The 22,165-nt window shown below is 41.4% G+C and overlaps 1 protein-coding gene across 2 annotated transcripts in view; it reads left to right on the top strand.

Moving 5' to 3' along the window:
• The window catches only part of SH3KBP1 (SH3 domain containing kinase binding protein 1), a 337,971-nt gene that overhangs the window by 276,077 nt on the left and 39,729 nt on the right, over positions 1 to 22,165 (top strand). Inside the window, exons 9-11 of one of the 2 annotated variants that reach the window (XM_075854029.1) lie at positions 3,643 to 3,737; positions 10,778 to 10,885; positions 20,799 to 20,850. In XM_075854029.1, the coding sequence (XP_075710144.1) occupies positions 3,643 to 3,737; positions 10,778 to 10,885; positions 20,799 to 20,850 (255 nt within the window). The remainder of the gene's footprint in view (positions 1 to 3,642; positions 3,738 to 10,777; positions 10,886 to 20,798; positions 20,851 to 22,165) is intronic. The other variant, XM_075854030.1, reaches the window with a different exon arrangement.

Here is a 22,165-nt window from a genome sequence, read left to right as displayed (position 1 = left end):
CAGGATGCAGTCTGGTTTGGGGGTGGCCTTTCCTTCATATATCCTAAATCTGTAGGTATACCCTGATTCACTCTCACACAGCTTATACATCTTCACGCCATACCTTGCCCTCTTACCTGGCAGGTACTGGCGGAATTGAACCCTCCCTTTAAAATGTACCAGGGACTCATCAATAGAAATACACTTCTCGGGGGTGAATGCTGGGAAAACCGGGCACTGAAACGGTCTAATAGGGGTCTCCGTTTATACAAACGGTCAAAACTGGGGTAATCTCGGGGTGGGCACGGCTCATTATCAGTATAATGTAAGAAGCGAAGTATTGCCTCATTTATTTATTTTTTTAGGTTCCAGTTCATTTCTGAAGTTGCTTTGAGGGGCCCATATATTAGAAACCCCTATCAAATACGCCATTTTAGAAACTAGACCCCTCAAAGTATTCACAACAGCATTTAGAAAGTTTATGAACCCTTTAGGTGCTTCACAGAAATTTAGAGCAAAGTAGAGGTGAAATTTACTCTTTTTATACCATTTTTTTTTATAACACAAAAGGATTTATCAGAGAAACGCAACTTAATACGTATTGCCCAGATTCTGCAATTTAGAGAAATATCCCACATGTGGCCCTCGGGCGGTAATGGACTGAAGCCCCGGCCTCCGAAGCAAAGGAGAACCTAGCGGATTTTGAGCCCTCTTTTTTATTAGGCACCATGTCCGGTTTGAAGAGGTCTTGTGGTGCCAAAACATTGGAAACCCCCCAAAAGTGACCCCAATTCGGAAACTAGACCCCTTGAGGAATGGATTGTAGTTTTCTTGGGGTGCATGCGGCTTTTTGATCAGTTTTTATTCCATTTTTAGGTGGCGTGGTGACTAATAAACAGCAATTCTACTATTGTTTTTGTATACTTTTTTTTTTACAGCGTTCACCGTGCGCTATAAATGACATATTCACTTTATTCTGCGGGGCGATACGATCACGTCGATACCAGATGTTTATAGTTTTTTTTATGTCTTATGGCGTTTGCACAATAAAATACGTTTTGTAAACAATCATTCACTTTTTGTGTTACCTTATTCTAAGCGCCATAACGTTTTTTATTTTTCAATCAATAAAGCCGTGCGAGGACTTATTTTTTGCGTAACGAACTGTAGTTTCCATCAGTACCATTTTTCGGTACATGCGACTTTTTGATCTCTTTTTATTCCATTTTTTGGGAGGTGAAGTGACCAAACAATTGTGATTGTGGTACGGTTTATTAATATTTTTTTTTACGGCATTCACCGTGCGGGATAAATAACAAAATAATTTTGTAGTTCAGGCCGTTACGGACGCGGCGATACCAATTATGTATAGTTTATTTGTTTGTTTATATATTTTTATTAATAATAAAGGAGTGATAAGGGAAAAAGGGGGACTTTTACTTTTATTACTTTTAAAACTTTTATTTTCTTATTTTTACACATCTTTTTTTAACTTTTTTTTAACTTTATTACTTTGTCCCACTAGGGGACTTGAGGGCAGGAGGCCCTGATCGCTATTCTAATACACTGCACTACATGCGTAGTGCAGTGTATTAGAACTGTCAGCTACTCACTGACAGCAAGCATAGTGGGTCCTGACGTTGTCAGGACCCACTAGGCTTCCGTCTATGGCATAGCCGGACGCTATTGTTTGGTGTCCGGTTGCCATAGTCACCATCGCCGGCCGCTATCGTGTAGCAGGCCGGCGATGGCGGATTAACCCCTAAGAAGCCGCGATCGCTATTGAACGCGGCTTCTGAGGGGTTAATCGGCGGGGGAGCTCCGCGATCGGTTCCCGGCACATTGAGCAGTGATAGTCTGCTGTCGGAAACAGCAGCTATCACAGCTCATGAACGCGCCCCGCGCGAACGGCGCCGTGTTTACTCCATGACCTACTATTAGGTCACTGAGCGCGAACGCTACAGTTAGCATGACCTAATAGTAGGTCATGGAGCGTTAAGGGGTTAAAATCCCAAAATAATTAGGAATATGGAAAAAATCTACCACAATGCTAAAAGGAATGCATATTTTGTGGTCCTGTCCAGTCATTCAAGCCTAATGTACAATATTTATTTATTTAGTTAGTTGTCAAAGTCCTCAACCAACCTATAGTAAAAAATCTACATCTTGGTTCTGTTTTTTTTATCCTGCCAACTTTTGAGCTTGAAAGCTGCGAAAACCTTTAATCATTAGGACTCATACACGTTTTGTATAGAGTCGTAATAGGAAAGACACAATACTTTACCTCTGTATGCCTCCTATGTAATACAGATACAAACAGAGTTTTTTCTTTTGGATTCTATGAAAATATGGCATTCTCCATCGGATGCCATATGTACAGAGCTAATGAACCGTAGAAGCACACGTTTCAGTGTGCATGAGCCCTAAAACAGCAAAAGCAGAAGCGCTCATTACCAGCCCCCTACATGACCTTATTGAACCAATGATCGGACCAAGCTGGAATATTGGGCCGTGTGTGACCAGCTTTTGTCAATAAATGCAATTGGTTGAAAGCTGTGAAGACAATCATATCTGAACTACTAGAGGAAAAACCTTGACATTGATCAATATGGCATTCTTTGCACATAGATTTACTAAGTTCTGCCATGTGATATTGCTTTCAGTCATAAGGGCCCAGTCTAGGGCTGGGCAATTAATCGAAAAAAAAAATAGAATTGGTGGGCATTATACTGTGTGAGGGCATCTATAGGTGCATTATACTGCGTGGAGGACAGTTATGGGGGCATTATACTGTGTGAGGGCATCTATAGGTGCATTATACTGCGTGGAGGACAGTTATGTGGGCATTATACTGTGGAGGACAGTTATTGGGGGCATTATGCTGTGTGGAGGACAGTTATGGGGTGCATTAAACTATATGGAGCACAGTTATGGTGGCATTATACTTGTGTGGATGGCAGCTATAGGGGCATAATGATGTGTTGGGGCAGCAATGGTACATTATACTATGTGTTGAGCACTATGGGGGAAATATACTGTGTGGAGGCAGTGTCAGGGGGTATATTATATACAGTAGTATACAGCAGGCTCAGGGGATAAATATTAATTCAATGGCCTAGCATGCAAATAAGCGGCGTGGCACCCAAAATGGGGTGTGGCCTAAATAATTCATTGATTCGTAATCAAGGTTACATTTTCAATTAATCGTGATTTTGATTTAGGTCATAATTGCCCAGCCTTAGCCCAGTCTTACCAGTCTTCTTATCTCACCCATCTCTGTTTTTTGGATAAAGTCTTATTGTATAGGTGACTAACCTGATCATGAACTTCTTTGAGCTGTTCATAGGATTGGTTAAAGATATATTACGTTGACATTGTCTTTGTACCTTTTATTTTGCCTTTTTCTTTTATGAAAAAAAGTATGGCACGATGGAGCATCAGTTTTTTACATGAGCCCTTCAGGAACTGACATCATCAAGCACGTTATGATAGCAAGCTAGACTTTATTTCTAGCAGCAGTTTTATAACATTGGATTGAATCTATTCATACAATCAGCATTATTAATTATTGGCTGCTGCCAGCTTCTCCGATAACCGCTCATCTATTTGCATACTGATTACTGATGCTAAATAAATCAAGTCCCGTTTCTTTTTGTTTCGCAGCCAAGGAATATTGTAAAGTTCTCTTCCCATATGAAGCACTCAATGAAGACGAATTGACAATCAGAGAAGGAGATATTGTGCTTGTCGTAAACAAGGTAATTTCCTGACATAATGTTTAAATCCTATATTTATTCTGTCACTTTTGGATTGGAAATCTCAAGCCTATGGTTTTCATTAACAGATATTTAGCTATTGTGATTGCTGTCTGGGGCATATTACAAATAGCTTGAGATTTATGGAGAAATATTTTACTGGTCTCTTGTCAACCCAAAAAGTTCAACCGGGCTGTGACCATCAAGAAATCAAGTTAGCAGCAATTTTTGATTCAGGATATGCTTTAGACCTCATGTATATGACAGACACACACAGAGTCCCTGCAGGCACTCCATGTGCCACCATATCAAGGTTGAACTTGCCCACCAGACTACAAAAGGATCCTCCAATAATGGGCACCAAAAGTCCAGTAGAAGACAACCCTATTTTCCTATTTTTTTCCCTAAAGTAAAAAATAATTAACATAACTGGTATCACCGCGTCCGTAAACTACATGTTTTTTGCCCATTTCACTCCACAAATAATTTCTCTTTTAGTTTCCTAGTAAATTATATGGTCCATTAGTACATTATATGGTACATTAAATGGTGCCATAAAAAACGACATCTTATCCTGCAAAAAACAAACCCTCATACGGCTATGTTGATGGAAAATTAAAAAGTTTATGGCTTTTGGAATAAATAAAAATGTAATAAATGAAAATTGTCTGCGTCTCCAAGGGGTTAAATTAAAATTGACATGCATATGTTCTGTACAGCTGTAGGGGTGGTTCTCACAATAATTTCTTCTTGCGCGCCCAAGGTACATCAGTCTGACACTGTGCCATATGATGCCTCTGTGTGGCGCTGTATTACAGAGGGATTAATACAGCATATGATAGAGCATGCCACAGTTGTTATAGGAAGCATACAGAGGTACAGTAGAGCCCTATACATGTTTGATTGGCGTATTACATTATGTCTCTATACACCAATAAGGTTGTACAGAGCCGTAATACTGTAGTGCGTATGAGCCCTTATGAAGAAGCATTAAATATACAGCTACGCACACGTTGCCATTCATATTAAATAGCACTAAATGCAATAAAAATCTGCTTTATTTTCCCCTACAGAAAACTGCCAGCAACTTTTATTTGTTCCCCATTTCAGTTTTCTATACAACCAGCAGGTGGCACTATAATGATGAACCAACTGATAGTAATAATAATAGGAAGACTCTTTATAGAATATATAGCCCGGTGTAGATGTACATTTATGTTTTTTTATTCACACTCACCTGCGCTGTGCCATCAATATGAACTCCTGATCGATTTGCACCTTCAGTGTAAATTATTGCTTCCTTACAGTTATTTTAGGAGTGCCCAAGTAAGTTTAATTCTTGGCCAGCTTTCAGATGCTACAAATTTGACTTCATTGATCCTTTAGGTTCTTAATATCACAAAGAAAGACTCCCAATATCCAATGAAATTCTCTTTGGTCATTAAGGGTTGAGCAAACTTGAAAGACTCTGAACTTGATGTATATCAGTTATTAAATGGACTATAGTTTGTTATATCTATAAAGTTATGTGTACCAGCAGTGATTTTGTATGTTATGACACATCATGTCTGTGAATACTTAAAATAACAGAAATGCCAACTTAAACCGTGCAGTAATAGACTTGCGCATTCTCTAGATCTCAGCGGGAGCACGCTCTTGTTCTACATTGTGATAAGTGTGGGCAGTTCTTGGCAAAGATATAAAGATTCATCACATTCTCGGTGTATAAATATATCAGTGTCCTATTGTAATCATCTGTAGCATAAGAATTTTACTAGTCACCAGTCCATTTTATACATTTATTTATACACCGATCAGCAATAAGATTAAAACCATTGAGAGATGTAGTCAATAACATTGATGATCTTGTTACAATGGCGCCTGTCATGGGGTGGCATATACTAAGCATCAACTGAATAGTCAGTTCTTGAAGTTAATGGTTGGGTTATATCTAAAGTTTTATGCCAGTTTTCTGGCGTAAAAAATGTTGCAGAAAAGGGGTGTGTCTTAGCTGAAGGGGGTGACGACAAACTGGCGTAAATTATAACCAAAATCTACGCCTTTTCCTAACTGGTGTCGATCTCAGTCAGTGGGGCAGCGTCAGTACCTATGCAACGCCACACTTAACGTCATTTTTATTTTATTTGATGGTGGGATGGATGAAGCGCAGTCGTTATGTGGTGCACAGCGAGCGGAAAGATGCGACACATTTATTAAGAGGTGTTCTCTTAATAAATGTGTCGCATCTTATTCCTCTATCGAATTGGATTTTGAGACTGGCATATGAAACGGCAGTCTTAATAAATCTGCCCCAACGTTTTTGAAGCAATAAAAGTTAGCAAGTTTAAGAATGTGACTGACTTTGAAAAATCTGATGACTAGACGACTGGATCAGAGCATCTCCAAAATAGCAGGTCTACCACAAGCACTTACAATGGGCATGTGAGCATAAGAACTGGTCCATGGAGCAATAAAAGAAGGTGGCCTGGTCTAATGAATCACGCTTTCTTTTACATCATGTGGACGGCCGGGTGCATGTGCGCCACATTCCTAGGTAAGAGATGGCATCAGGATGCACAATGGGAAGAAGGCCAGCCGGCGAAGGCAGTATGATGCTCTGGCAGGGAAATCTTAAGTCCTGGCATTTATGTGGATGTCACTTTGACACGTACCGCCTATCTAAACATTGTAGCAGACCAAGTACACCCATTCATCGTAACGGTATTTCCTCATGGCATGGTCTCTTTCAGCAGGATAATGTGCTCTGCCACACTGTAAAAATTGTTCAGGTATGGTTTGAGGAACATGACAAAGAGTTCAACTTGTTTTTCTTGGCCTACAAATTCCCCAGATCTCAATCCGATTGAATCTGCGGGATGTGGTGGTTAAATAAGTCTAATCGATGAAGGCCCTACCTTGCAATTTATAGGACGTAAAGTATCTGTTGCTAATTTCTTGGTGCCAGATACCACAGGACACCTTAAGGGGTCTTGTGGAGTCCATGCCTCAACAGGTCAAAGATCTTTTGGCGACATAAGCTAGAAATACACAATATTAAGCAGGTGGTTTTATTGTTGTGATTGAACAATGTATGTGATCAGAATAGGTACCTTTAGCATACTACGGGCATACAGGGTGGTTCACCACCCCTCTGGGAGAATCAGAATCACTTGGACCTTCCTGTTTCCAAACAAGCTGGAAAGCTAGACATCAATCTCCTAAGACTACTGAGTAACAGAGAAGGCTCTCAGATTGGAATGGAGCCACCACTTATGCCTGTCCATATATGTGGTGCTCTATGTCTCAGCCAACCAATTGGCAATTTATAGGGCCGTTTAGTCGGGACTGTTGTACTGCAGTAATAGGGCACCTACTAAAATTACAGCAAACCATAAAATCTTAAGAAAAACAAATTATGGGAGAATTAATTTACATCACTAAATTGTGATCAAGGGTAAGATGTGACCACTTCTCAATGAGCTTGAGAGCCACAGGTGTAGCTCGAAACCCCTGGGCCCCTAAGTAAAATAAATGCCACAGCCTCCACCTATATTATTTATAATACTATTGTTATATTATGGGGCAGAGGGCCTTTGGGCCTCCTCAGGAACTAGGGCCAGGTGCGTCTTCAACATTTGTACCCGCTATAGCTACGTCCCGAGAAAGGAAACTCATTATAAATAGCTTTTACTGCAGTATGATCAGTGGGGAAACATAATGGGACATTGGTGTCTCAGCAAAATGTTAATTGTTTCCCAAACATAAAGAATCTTTGATACAGGGACGTGTCCATAGAATTCTATGGATACCATATTATGGATCCGTACCACACAGATTTGTAATAGGACCAGGTGCATGAGACCTCACTGGGAACAAATCTACTTTTACATCTACATAGTTACGTAGTTAGTCGGTTAAAAAAATTATTACGTCCATCAATTCAAACTTTTATACTTCCAAAACCCAGTGGATCCATAAGAAGGCAAACCGTAAGCACATACGTAACTATTTCTTCAAATCCGGAGAACAGCCTGAACCTATAATGACCAAACCAAATCTAAAGCCTGGGCTGTCCCATATTTTTCTAAGTGTGATAATGGCTTTGTAGTTTTGTTGTTTTTTGTAGTATTTTTGTTGTGCAGGAATTGGCGCTTTCTTTCCTCTTTGAGAGTTTTCATTGCCTTTTCCGTCCTTATATCTGCAGTTTTTAAGGGATAAAGCAAATGCGTTCACACTTCTTAAGAAAACAATTACGTTATATCCTGCTAAATGCTTCTCCTATTATATGTATGCCCTTAAACTGTAAGGATCATTAAATGTGTACGCTGCAGAAGGCTTTTAGATGCCTCTAATCAGGTTTTATGGCCTGCTAACTTTCACACCATTTGCAGCTACATGTTGCCAATGTCACAGTGGAGAGGCCTAGACTGCTCCAGACAGCCTACCGTAGATTTACCTAACATCATTGATGACAAATTGGTCAGTATTACATCAGAGATTGCTTTGTGCACACTGGTTATTTGGGTTGGCAGCGCTTTTTAAGTATTTTAACCCTTTATTGCAGACATGACACCATAAACAGTACAATTTATACAGTTTTCAGATAATTGCGTTGTGTGTGGTTGCTGATCTATTGTCTGTCATAATATAATTAAACTAATATACAATTGGCTGGCATGGAAGTGGGGTGGAAAGGATAAATGTACTCTACTCCGAAACCAATTTAATGCACCTGGAGTTAGAGGGGTTACTAAAACCTCATTTTGTAGTAGAAAAAATAGTTACTGACTAAAACTCCATGTCGGGATTCACTGCGACACTTTACAACATCCACTGGAGACGTTTATAAAGATAAGAAGGTACAGCCTGGCAATGGGGAAACTAGATAAGGATAAAGGTGTTCTATGTCCTACCGATAGTTCATTAAAACTGCCTTATATGTTCCAAATTGATTTGTTTCTTGGGTTGTGCTCCAGAAGGTAAATGCAATGGCATGTTGCTTGGAAAGTGAATTACATGCAATGCCTGTATCATTGATCTTGGGTTGATGTCCCTGAAGTCTCAGTTGGCATCTATGTACAGTGGCAACATCAATGTCGTTGTTATTTTTGAATTTATTACTTTGACTTATTATGTTTTCATCTATTTTATTTTGTCATGTTATTTTTCTTTTGTTTGCCTAAAATCAAATAAAAATATGTTTAAAAAAAAAATACGTTTATGAAAATATTCCTTTCTGTTTAAAATTGACAAATGATGGAAACGTGCGTAACTTAAGAGTTGAAAGTAGCAAATATATTTGATGTTTGTAAATGTGAACTTTAGTAGTCTGAAAAATCCCATAATTAGGTGTGTGGAAATTACGTGCAATTGTGGTTTACTGGTGTTTCTTAGGGGGGATTCACACGAGCGTGATTTGGCAGCGTGTAGGGCGCGTGGTTTTCGCGCGGCACGCAATGCCCTATAGAAGTCTATGGGGCAGTACACACAGTCCGTGTATTTTGCGCAGCGTTTGTTCGCTGCGCAAAATACGCGACAGGTTCAATAACTATGCGTATTTCACACATCACGCACCCATTGAAGTCAATGGGTGCGTGAAAACCACGCATGTCGCACGGAAGCACTTCCGTGCGAACTGCGTGTTTGCGCAACAGCTGTCAAAAGGATGAATGGAAACAGAAAAGCACCACGTGCTTTTCTGTTTCCAAGCATCCAAACGGAGTGTCTTTGCGAGGAGCGAACCCCGACAACCGAAGCTAACTTCACCGGGTTCGGCCAAACTCGTTTTGGCCGAACCCGGCCAAAAAATTTCCCGTCCGCGACGTCGGGAGACATTCACTGTGCATGGTGCTGAAAGAGTTAAACTGTTTCAGCACCATGGACAGTGACTTGTGATCCCAAAATACATGAACCTGTAAAAAAAACCGAAGTTCTAACTTACCGATTACTCCTGTCTCCTTCCTGCAGTCCGACCTCCCGGGATGACACTTCAGTTCAAGTGACAGCTCCAGCGAATCACAGGCCAAGCACAGGCTGCAGCCAATCACAGGCTGCAGCGGTCACTTGGACTGCCGCGTCATCCAGGGAGGTGGGGCCCGATGTCAAGAGAGGCGCGTCACCATGGACGCGTCACCAAGGACGCGTCACCAAGGCAACGGCCGGGAAGTTCTCGGTAAGTAGGAACTTTATCTTTTTTTTTACATGTTTTTCGCTGTTGTGTTCGGCATTCACTGTCGAGGGTGCTGAAAGATTTAGCTCTTTCAGCACCTTGGACAGTGACGGGCATCGACAAGCCTCATCTCTATGATGCCGGCTGCGCGAAAATCACGCAGCCGCGCATCAGACACGCATGACACACGCAGCTGTCAAATGGTTTTTGCGCTCGCAAAACGCCGCGTTGTTTGCGAGCGCAAAAACGCAACGTTCGTGTGAATCTGCCCTTATAATTAGTTTTTCCCTTTATGTGCGTTTATTAGTCCCATAATTCACCTTTCACATATTTAAGCTACAATTGCCAATTACTTGCTATTTCATTTAGTCATTTCATAACGTTAGTATTTTTCTGTTGATGTAGTCTTATGTGGGCTTTTTGTTTTGCGGGACAAGATGTAGTTTCATTGGTACCATATTGTCGTACATGAGACTTATTGATTAACTTTCATTTTTTTCGGGGGGGGGGGGGGAAGCAATTCCACTTTTGCTTTCAGCATTTATGGAAAAATAATTGCAAAATATACCTAGAAAAATATAAGCTGTTTATACACATAACTATAATGGTCACTGTTACCTTTATGGGATGTTGCAGATTCAATTGGTTTCAATCAATGGAAATTTCTTCGGATTTGTGTATGAAAGTTGACTACGATTGTAGTGTTTAATTGCTTATGTTACAAGAAAATACGTGTTCTTCCATGCACATAAATGATATTTGCAACAATCAAAAATATATTGAAATCTTTTAATGTCAGTAAGATCAATAGACACTGATCAAAAAATTCCATTGAAGAGGGATAATATAGCATTTATGTTTTAACCTCGTCTAGGACTGTGTGGACGTAGGATGGTGGGAAGGAGAGATAAGCGGCAGAAGAGGAGTGTTTCCAGATAACTTTGTCAAGCCACTTACTCCAGATTACGAGAAGGAAATCCATGTGAGTTCTATTTAATAAGTTTTCTTTTAGCCTCTTTTTTAAAACGATAATTTTTTGATAATGTTTTATATTTAATCTCTGGTGAACTCTTAGGGTATGTTCACACAGAGTATTTTGGCGCTTTTTTTGACGCCGAAACCGCGTCGGAAACAGTGCCAAAAACGCCCAAAATCTTCTCCCATTGATTCTAATGGGAGGCGGATGCCTTTTTTTCTCGCGGGAAAAAGAAGTGACATGCCCTTTCTTAGGGCATTTCCATCTCTGACCTTCCATTGACATCAATGGGAGGCAGAGATCGCGTTTTTCGCTGCGTTTTTTGCCTGCAGCGCTCAATAGCCGCGGGCAAAAAAACGCGGCAAATTAAAAGACATAATGGTTAATCATAAAGTATTATGTTACCTGTCCGCCTTAATAATAGTTATGGAGATACTCCAGGATCCCCCTTTATTGACACTCATTTGCCTCAGTATGTGTGTGCCATTTACCTGATCATCTTTTGCTCTTTTATTGCCAAAATGGAAATCAGTTGCAGTGACATCCTGGTGAGCTCATGGTAATACTAAACATTGCAGTTCTGAAGAGGCAAAACGGCAGTATAAAGCATAGGGGTTAAATGCGGACACGCAATTCGAACCAGTAAAAAGGCAGGAGGTAGACTCACGAAGGACAGTGTACTTATGCTGCAGGCATTGATAGATGTGAAGCAGAACTAAAGCAGCCAAACCGCTAAAAATTAAGAAAATAAATGAGCATAAGACCTCATGTGCACGGCCGTATTATGGCTACATTTTGTACGGAGCAATAATAGGGCACCTGTAGAGGTGCATGGACATGTACTGTACCTCCATAAGCCTCAAATCTGACAGAAGAACAACTATGGTATGCTCCATGGCATCCCATATTATGGTAGTATTCTACCTAAAAAGCATTTATTCTAGGGGAGTAATTATCCAAAATACAGAACCCACTCATGATAAAGCTTTAATCAAATGTACTAACTATAACTAGACATCTTTAATACTCCTCTTCCCAGATTCTATAAATACATTCAAATGTAGTTGCCAGAGATTTAGTCTTTTACACGGGCCATAGATTGGGCGAATAAGTGTTTGTTCACAATCATTGCCCTGTGTAAACAGGGCAGCGATCAGCCGATGAATGAGCAAATGCTCGTTTGTCAGCTGATCAGATCTTTTATGCGGCCATAAAAACAGGGGATCTGCTATCGACAAATTGCATATGTATGGGGACGAGCGATCGTAGTAACAACCATACTCCCAATCATTGTTCCATTTGAATGGAGCAAACAAGGGCAGATCGATAAGCTGTATTGGTATTTGCCGCTCGTTAATGGTGGTAAACACTGGCGAATATCTGCCCGTGTAAAACTACCTTTAGTGTTTCTGGTTTGAAAGTTTTTTTCAGTTATAAAGATGTACTGCAGTGATAAACATGAATAGATGAATAAGTGTCACGATCTGTGGGTATGTGGGCCGTACCGCCGTAGCGGGATAGCAGCTGGCCAAACAGGGTACAAAGTAAATGTCTATAGTTCGGATAAAGGTACCTGTGGCAATGCAGACAGTAACGCTGGTTTAGGCTCGGATGGAACTCAGGCAGCAGGCAGACAACAGGTGCGGTGAAACCAGCTTGTGTAGTAGGCGACACAACATGACTCCAACACTGTACAGCACAGGAACACGGTAGCACGGGATACAGGTAGCAGGAATGGGAACACTGGGAACTGAAAAACACTCAAGGGACCATGTGCAAGACTAACACGGGTAGAAACAAACAACGCTCAGGTGATGAAGGAAGGGGCAGGGCCCCTACTTATAGTCCAGGGTGATCTGGGAGCAATTAGCTCAATCTCACCCTAGTGGTCACTGCAGGACAGGACGGCCGCATGTGCTGGCATCTCTGGAGAGAAAGGCGGGATGAGAGGAGTTCGTGGTCAGCGACCACGGACGTTACAATAAGGACCTTCTAACATCACTTTTTAAGGCTAAGTTTAGCATAAACTGTGCTTTTAATGTATACGCTTTAAACATAGGCAAAAGTATGCCATTCTAATGATTCCTTCTACGCTTTTTGTACGTATACATTAAATGTATAGATATCCGTTTGTGTATCTGTTTTTGATGTATACATTAAACATTAAAGCATCTTTGTAAAAAATGTATTTAACCTGTGCAAATGTAAAGCACTGTTTGCATACGTCACCCATTGACTATTATGTAAAAAAAAATAAAAAAAATATTTTAAGTATAATTTTCTTTAGAGGACAGAATAGTGGTGTAGACTACGCTATTCTGTCCTCCAAAAAAAAGGTCGTCTCTTTTGGACTACATTTGGTCAATTAAAGTCAATGGGGGAGATTTATCAAAACTAGTTCTAAGGAAAAGTGGAGTTATTGCCCATAGTAACCAATCCGGTTCAAGCTCTTAATTTTCAGTGGCCATTTTGAAAATGAAAGAAACAATCTGATTGGTTGCTATAGGCATATGTTCCACGTTACTTTGCACCAGTTTTGATAAATCTCCCCAATACATTCACCGAGGAATATGTCTGAATACCTTTTTTTATATATTTAAGGATAAACGTGATGTGAACACGGCCTAAATTAGACAATTGCACGGATAATCTGAGTGCTAGTGGCAAAAAGTTCAGTGATCTAAGTGTGCTCTTGGAAATATAGAGACAATATTTAGAAAAAAGGCAATTTATAGCGGTGGAATACAATGTGAGGGACCTGTAATGCTTCTCCACTAAAGAATAGTAATCCTGAGCTGACACAGTAAAACACAGTGTTTCCTTTCAGCTTGACGCCTGCCTGTTATTTTAACAATGCAAGTACAAAAATAGGCCTGGCCAGACATCGGAAATCATGAGTTAAATTGCTATAATTATAGAGTTCCTATTTAATTCATGAAGGGACGGAATTTACGCCCACCTACCTAGGCCAGATTCAATCATCCATTATATTATGTGAAAGATTTCAGACTTAATGGTAAAATGTCCTGGTTGCGAGTCTGCAGACTAGTCCCTTTATCTTCTGAAAATGTACACAACATATTTACCCCCTACGTTAAAAATCTATACTAGATCTTTTCATCTATCTATCTATCTATCTATCTATCTATCTATCTATCTATCTATCTATCTATCTATCTATCTATCTATCTATCTATCTATCTATCTATCTATCTATCTATCTATCAACCCCTGGCAGCCAATTGTTATTTCAGAGGAAAATTGTGGGCGGCCATACATCTCCCCTGCAGCATCCTTGTAATACTGCAAGTGGCTCTCCACCCTGGCTAACTCCTTGCCCATGCGTACTATGGAGTCGTAGACACACCATGTGCTGCATATAATGCCCAGTACGGCTTCTTATCATGGAGGTATTCTCTCATAGAAGAAATGCTTCTAGGTGGGAATATCTTTTCAATACGACATCTGATGTAGTGTACAGAGGTACAACAGAGCCCCATAGAAGTCTATGATCGGTAGCCGCCCCCCCCCCCACCTACCATGGGCCATTTACAATATAATTCTGATGTCTTCTTATGTGGCAAAAGGGCCAGTGGTCCCTCTCACGCACCACAGTCCTGGTGTGACTACTACCCCTACGCCCCTGTGGACATGATTTTTTTAATTGAGACATATCTTTCATCGCAAATAGTTACTTTCTTGTCAGAGCTACAAATTTATGGAACATCCAGAACAGAAAGTGTTGATAGATTTAGTAAAGGGTTGGATATTCTTATTTAGGAACACAATATATAGTGTTATTGGTGTAAGCAGTGTACTATATTGATCCGAGAATCTGTTTGATTGCCTAAAGGGGGTCAAGAAAGAACACTACCTGAGTTTATTCAGGACTTCGCTGATGTTTTTTCTAAAAAAGCCTCCGAAGAGTTACCTCCTCATAGAGAGTATGATTGCGCAATCGATTTAGTACCAGGAGCTAAGCTCCCTAAAGGTAGGATATTTAATCTCTCTTGTCCTGAACGTGAAGCCATGAGAGAATATATCCAGGAATGCCTGGCCAAGGGTTACATTCGCCCCTCTACTTCTCCGGTAGGTGCTGGCTTCTTCTTCGTAGGGAAGAAGGATGGTGGTCTTAGGCCATGCATCGATTACCAGAACTTGAATAAGGTCACTGTAAGGAACCAATATCCCCTTCCTTTGATTCCTGATCTCTTCAATCAGGTTCAGGGGGCCCAATGGTTCTCTAAGTTTGATCTTCGGGGGGCTTATAACCTTATCCGAATCAGGGAAAGGGATGAGTGGAAGTCTGCGTTTAACATGCCCGAAGGTCATTTCGAATACCTCGTCATGCCCTTTGGGTTGTGTAATGCTCCCGCGGTCTTCCAGAATTTCATAAATGAGGTTTTAAGAGACTACCTGGGGGTATTTCTTGTAGTGTACCTTGATGATATACTTGTGTTTTCCAAGGACTGGTCCTCCCACATTGAGCATGTCAGGAAGGTGCTCCAGCCCCTTAGGGAAAACAAACTCTGCTAAAACTGAAAAATGTGTGTTTGGGGTGCATGAGATACCATTTTTGGGTCAAATCCTCACTCTTAACGAATTCCGCATGGACCCTGCCAAGGTTCAGGCTGTGGCGAAATGGGTCCAACCTGCCTCCCTGAAGGCTTTACAGTGCTTCATGGGGTTTGCTAATTATTACAGGAGATTTATTGCTAACTTCTCGGTCATCGCTAAGCCTCTTACGGACCTTACTCGCAAGGGTGCTGATCTCCTCCACTGGCCTCCGGAGGCGGTTCAGGCTTTTGAGGTCCTTAAGAGGTGCTTTGTCTCTGCTCCAGTGCTGATTCAGCCTAACCAAATGGAGCCATTCATCGTGGAGGTTGACGCCTCCGAGGTGGGGGTGGGTACTGTCTTGTCCCAGGGTACCCGAGGTCTTACCCATCTCCGTCCCTGTGCCTACTTCTCCAGGAAGTTCTCTCCCACTGAGAGTAACTATGACGTTGGCAACCGCAAACTCTTAACCATTAAATGGGCATTTGAAGAGTGGCGCCACTTCCTGGAGGGGGCTAGGCACCAGGTAACGGTCCTTACCGACCACAAGAATCTCGTTTTCTTAGAATCTCCCCGGAGGCTAAACCCGAGACAAGCTCGATGGGCGTTGGTTTTTACTAGATTCAACTTTGTGGTCACCTATGGGGCTGGGTCTAAAAATATTAAAGCTGATGCACTATCGCGTAGCTTCATGGCCAGCCCTCCTCCTGAGGAGGATCCTGCTTGTGTTTTGCCCCCAGGTATAATCATATTCTCTGTTGATTCTGACTTAGCCTCCGAAATTGCGGCTGATCATGGTTCAACTCCCGAGAACCTTCCTGAGAACAAGCTGTTTGTTCCCCTGCAATTCCGGCTAAGGGTACTCAGGGAGAATCATGTCTCTGCACCATCCAGGCATCCTGGGTACTAAACACCTCATTTCTATAACCTATTGGTGGCCTGGGTTGCTTAAAGACGTTAAGGCCTACGTCGCCGATTGTGAAACTTGTGCTAGGTCCAAGACTCACAGGTCCCGACCAGTGGACTTACTATGTTCTTTGCCCATTCCCCAGAGACCTTGGACCCATATATCCATGGATTTTATCACCGATCTGCCTCCATCCCAAGGCAAGTCGGTGGTGTGGGTTGTAGTAGACCGCTTCAGTAAGATGTCCCAATTTGTACCCCTCAAGAAACTACCCAATGCCAAGACGTTAGCTACCTTGTTTGTCAAAAACATCCTGTGTCTACATGGGGTTCCTGTCAATATTGTTTCTGACAGAGGGGTACAATTTGTTTCATTGTTTTGGTGAGCCTTCTGTAAGAAGTTGGAGATTGATCTGTCCTTCTCCTCGGCCTTCCATCCTGAAACTAATGGCCAAACTGAGAGGACTAATCAGTCTCTAGAACAATATTTAAGGTGTTTTATCTCTGACTGTCAAGATGATTGGGTCTCCTTCATTCCCCTCGCCGAATTTTCCCTTAATAACCGGGTCAGTAACTCGTCGGGGGTCTCCCCCTTTTTCTGTAATTTTGGGTTTAATCCACGGTTCTCCTCAGTTTCACCTGGTGATTCCAACAATCCCGAGGTAGATGTCGTTCATCGGGAACTGTGCACAGTCTGGGCCCAGGTTCAGAAGAACCTAGAGGCGTCCCAGAGCATCCAAAAGACTCAGGCAGATAAGAGACATTCTACTAACTCCTTGTTTGTGGTCGGGGATCTGGTGTGGCTGTCCTCAAAAAATTTGCGCCTTAAAGTCCCGTCCAAAAAATTTGCTCCCAGGTATATAGGGCCGTACAAGATCATTGAGGTTCTTAACCCTGTCTCCTTCCGGCTGGAGTTACCCCCGTCCTTTCAGATACACAACGTGTTCCATGCCTCCCTCCTGAAAAGATGCTCTCCGTCCTTGGAAACCTGCGGTCCCTGTTCTCACTCCTGAAGGGGTAAAATTCGAGGTGGCCAAGATTATGGACAGCAGGATGGTCCAGGACTCCCTCCAGTACCTGGTCATTGGAGAGATTACGGGCCTGAGGAGAGGACTTGGGTACCCGCCCGGGATGTTCACGCCGGGTTATTGCTCAGGAAGTTCCATCTTAGTTTCCCCAACATGTCCAGTGGCCCCTCATAAAAGGGAGGGTACTGTAATGGATTTGCTTGACACAGCTTCTTTGTCGACGCCCGTGGTTAATCAGCCTGCATCTGTGCCTAGATCTCTTAGAGTGACTCGATATGCTACCACTCAGGCTGGGAGGCTGAGGAGTGGGAGTACCTATCACAGCCTGGCCAGACGGAGCTAGCTCCCGCCCTCTGTCTATTTATACCCTCATTTCCTGCTCCTCCTTTGCCTGTGATTCTGTTTGTTTCCTGGCTCTGCTGCTCCTTGTACTATTGTCCTCTGCTTCAAATTGACCCTGGCTTTACTGACTAGTCTCCTGCTCTGCGTTTGGTACCTCGTACACTCCTGGTTTGACTCGGCTCGTTCACTACTCTTGTTGCTCACGGTGTTGCCGTGGGCAACTGCCCCATTTCCCTTAGCTTCTGTGTACCCTTTTCTGTTGGTCTGTCGTGCACTTATTGAGCGTAGGGACCGTCGCCCAGTTGTACGCCGTCGCCTAGGACGGGCCGTGCAAGTAGGCAGGGACTGAGTGGCGGGTAGATTAGGGCTCACCTTTCTGTCTTCCTACCCCGTCATTACAGTAGAACTATGTGCATTCCTGGTGTTACATCTGGAATACAACAGTAAACGCAGGGTACGATACTCCCATCTAAATGAGACCTAACAATAACTACGACTGTATATAAAAAATTACAGAGGTTGTCCAACGAAAAGAAAAATGATTTATTTTGTTTTTCTAAAATGAAGAAACGTTCTAATATACTTTATTTTTTAAACCTGCATGGATCGCAGGTTTTCAGTCACCGTCCGTGGATCCGGAAATTTGGAGCTGCCGCTCTTGCTGTAACGCGTCGACACATTCTCCAGAGAAAGGAGCTCCCCCTCCTCTTTGTGTGTCGATGACGCGGATGAAGGGGCTGGCTGCCTGGCTCATTTCATCAGCTAAAACAGTCCCCTCATTGTCACAGCTGATTCATAAACTGAAAAAGAGGTTGGTTTAGTTGATAAACTTAGCCAGGCAGCCAGCCCCTTCATCCACGCCATCGAGAGAGAGGAGGAGAAAGCTGCTTCCCCCTGGAGCCTGTGTCGACACGTCACAGCTCCGAACTTTCAGGTCCACGCGACGGAGACTAAAATCCTGTGATCCATGCAGGTTTAAAAAATAAAGTATGTTAGTAAGTTTCTTTATTTTAGAAGAGAAAAATAATATTTTTTTTCTTTTCTTCCGACAAACTCTTTATAGTGCTTAAAAGGAAGGATGTTTTGCACATTTTTGAAAGTCAGATTATACCCCTTAAAACAGAGTTTAGTCTATGATTTTGCAGGTAGCAGGAGACTAAATTTGCAAAACATTTTCTCAGTTTATAATTTACCACATACATCTAATTTAATACTGTACTTCAAGATCCACCACTGGCATTCATTTCTACTAAGATTGGTTATTTTACATGTATTTTGGCTAAATAATGAAGAATTTAGGGCTTTAGAATTTAGTAATATTCCAATAATGTCTTATTTTTGCATTTAGAAATATATAATTGTATGTTGATAAATTGTCATCTGAATTATCCAGAAATTAGGGTTACTCCGGGAAAACTAGGCAATAACAAATTGTTATTCTAGCTGGGAAATAAATGGATCTAAACTATTCATTCTGCAGTTTGCATTTTAAATCAATTTCAGATGTCAAATACCAGTTTACCATGAATTTAGCTGCACATAGAAAATGATACAAAATAAATATATTTACGAGGGGGGGAAATATGCTTGCTTTTCTTAGCGGATTATGCGAGTGTAATCTCCAGAGGAAATGATATACAATCTAAATAAGCACCTGCAAAACCTTGTAGGATCTTTCATCAGCGAAAGCATTAGGAAAGTTAAAAAGCACATTAGACTATTTTAGGCTATGTTCACACGGGGTATTTTGACGAGTTTTTTGACGCGGAAACCGCGTCGCAAAACTCGTCAAAAACGGCCCGAAAACGCCTCCCATTGATTTCAATGGGAGGCGTCGGCGTCTTTTTCCCGCGAGCAGTAAAACTGCCTCGCGGGAAAAAGAAGCGACATGCCCGATCTTTGGGCGCTTCCGCCTCTGACCTCCCATTGACTTCAATGGGAGGCAGAGAGAGCGTATTTCGCGCTGTTTTATGCCCGCAGCGCTCAATGGCCGCGGGCGAAAAATGGCGCAAAAATCGCCGCGAAAATCGGCGTGCAGGGAGAGGAATATCTGCCTCAAACTTCCAAACGGAATTTTGACGCAGATATTCCTCCTGCAAAATACCCCGTGTGAACATAGCCTTAGTGGCATCTGAATTCATGTTTATTTAAGGACTATGGATGAGTTTATGTGAAAAATGGTTCAATTTCATAACATTTAAAAGGAAAGTAAAGCTGATCCAGATTGCTTTTATATTAATTTTTTTTAAATGTTTAAACAGTGTCTGTCTTATTTTTGATCTTACAAGAACACTGCAGAGCCTTTGTAGCTGTTCCTGTAAGGCTAGGTTCACACCACTTTTTGGCATTACATTCAACGGGACCATTTTAAACATTCTGTCAAACGCATGTCCCAGACATATGCAACTATATGGGTTCGTTCACACGTGGCGTGAATACTGCGGATTTTCCGCAACAAAAATCTGCAGAAAAGTGGATGAGATTAAACAAATCTCATCCACAAACTGCGGAAATGCTGAGCGGAAAAAACGCTCAGAAATTGACCTGTGGTGCGGAATTTTATTCTGGCTGCAGCGGTCTCCTGGGATGAAATGTCAACCCAGGAGGCTACCAGGCCGGCTAAGTGCTGTGGTTTTCCGCAGTGCACAGTTTGGTGCTTTTTTTCACCCCGGAATTCCCTGTGATGCACAGGGTGGATACGCTGCATGCTATTACGCAGTGTATCTGTCCCATGTGAACACAGCCTAAGTCTGAACAGTTGTATAAACCTGTCATTGACTCCCATTGAAAAAGAAACGTGTACCACACAGTATATGTTGTTTTTTATTCATATAGTTGTATTCAAAAGCTTAGTTGTATGCAACTGTACAGGTATATTTTGGGTTTTATTTCGAACTTCTACACTTCTCTGTTTCAAAGATCTCTGGCTTTTTTAAATCAGATCTTTTTTTATCAAGTAATTTTTAGATTTTTGTACATAACACCTACAGGAAAAAATATAGAGAAAGAAACCAGTACAACCAAGTACCGTAATCACCCCCAATTTTTACATGTGGATTCTAATATGTATCATCTCATACTTTTTTCAGAGACCTAAGAAGCCACCTCCACCATCAGCTCCAGTAGCCAAGACAGGAACAGGTAATTAAAAAAGAAATACCTTTTGTATCCAAATTTTTTCCTATCTATCTCTATATCTCTCTATCTCTCTATCTATCTATCTATCTATCTATCTATCTATCTATCTATCTATCTATCTATCTATCTATTATCTATCTATCTATCTATCTATCTATCTATCTATCTATCTATCTCTCTCTCTCTCTCTCTCTCTCTCTCTCTCTCTCTCTCTCTCTCTCTCTCTCTCTCTCTCTCTCTCTCTCTCTCTCTCTCTCTCTCTCTCTCTCTCTCTCTCTCTCTCTATCTATCTGTCTATCTATGCTAATGTGTCGCAGTAGACATGCTAGACGTAAGGAAGGTTCCTAAAAAAGTAGAAACATTTGCCATCTAGTGGCCATTTTCTGCAGTAATAAATACATACCTCTTGGTACGGGCATCTTTCTTTGTCCCCAAAATTTAAAGAGGTTGTCTGGTTTTAAACAATTTAATGTTAATATTTGTGTAATTAAAAGTTATACAATTTTCCAATATACTTTCTGCATTAGTTCCTCACAGTTTTTACGATCTTTGCTTGTTTTATGTAGTAGGAGCATTCATTGTTCACTTCCAGCTGATAAAATTCTGTCCATGGTCATGTGATGAACACACAGGTGCACGGCTCGTTACAGTTACAGTATGTGTACCAGAGCTGTGTCTTCTAACAATCGCAGCACCTGTGTGTCCATCACATGACCATGGACAGAATTTTACTGGATGTAAGCGATGATTGTTCCTACTCTATAACAACAAGCAGAGATCTTGAAAACTGTAAGGAATTAACACAGAAAGCATACTGGAAAATTTTATAACTTTTAGTTATACAAAGAATAACTGTAATTTGATGAAACTGGACAACTTCTTTAATGGTAACTAACTACTATCCTAACTTGCTTTAGGCCATAACCTTGGCGTAATAAATATGTATAATAAATTCAGGTACTACCGTAACAGACAGGTTGTCAAGACAGACAAGAAGAGACGTGTCATTACACAGAAAAATTTTCATAATCGGCCTCTTGGGAAAAGCATAATGTCATTTTCGGACTCTTGAATACTCGCTCTCGCTACTTGAAATGAAGACTATTTGGGAAATTGTTTAATTTTGAATTTTAGATGCATTAGAAACTTGATGTATTTAGAGTTCAGCCACACGTGGCGTTGTATTGAAAACTTGACAATGTATGTCTATGGGAAAAATATTCCGCAACGCAAGAACTATAGAAATTGTGTCAAATTTGTCCCATAGGCATACATGGTAGTCTTCCGCATTGTAATTTTACACTGTGGTATACAAGGA

Source organism: Rhinoderma darwinii, chromosome 2 (genome assembly GCF_050947455.1).
Source record: "Rhinoderma darwinii isolate aRhiDar2 chromosome 2, aRhiDar2.hap1, whole genome shotgun sequence".
NCBI classification, from domain to species: Eukaryota; Metazoa; Chordata; class Amphibia; order Anura; family Rhinodermatidae; genus Rhinoderma; species Rhinoderma darwinii.
This window is presented reverse-complemented; position numbering and strand designations above follow the sequence as displayed.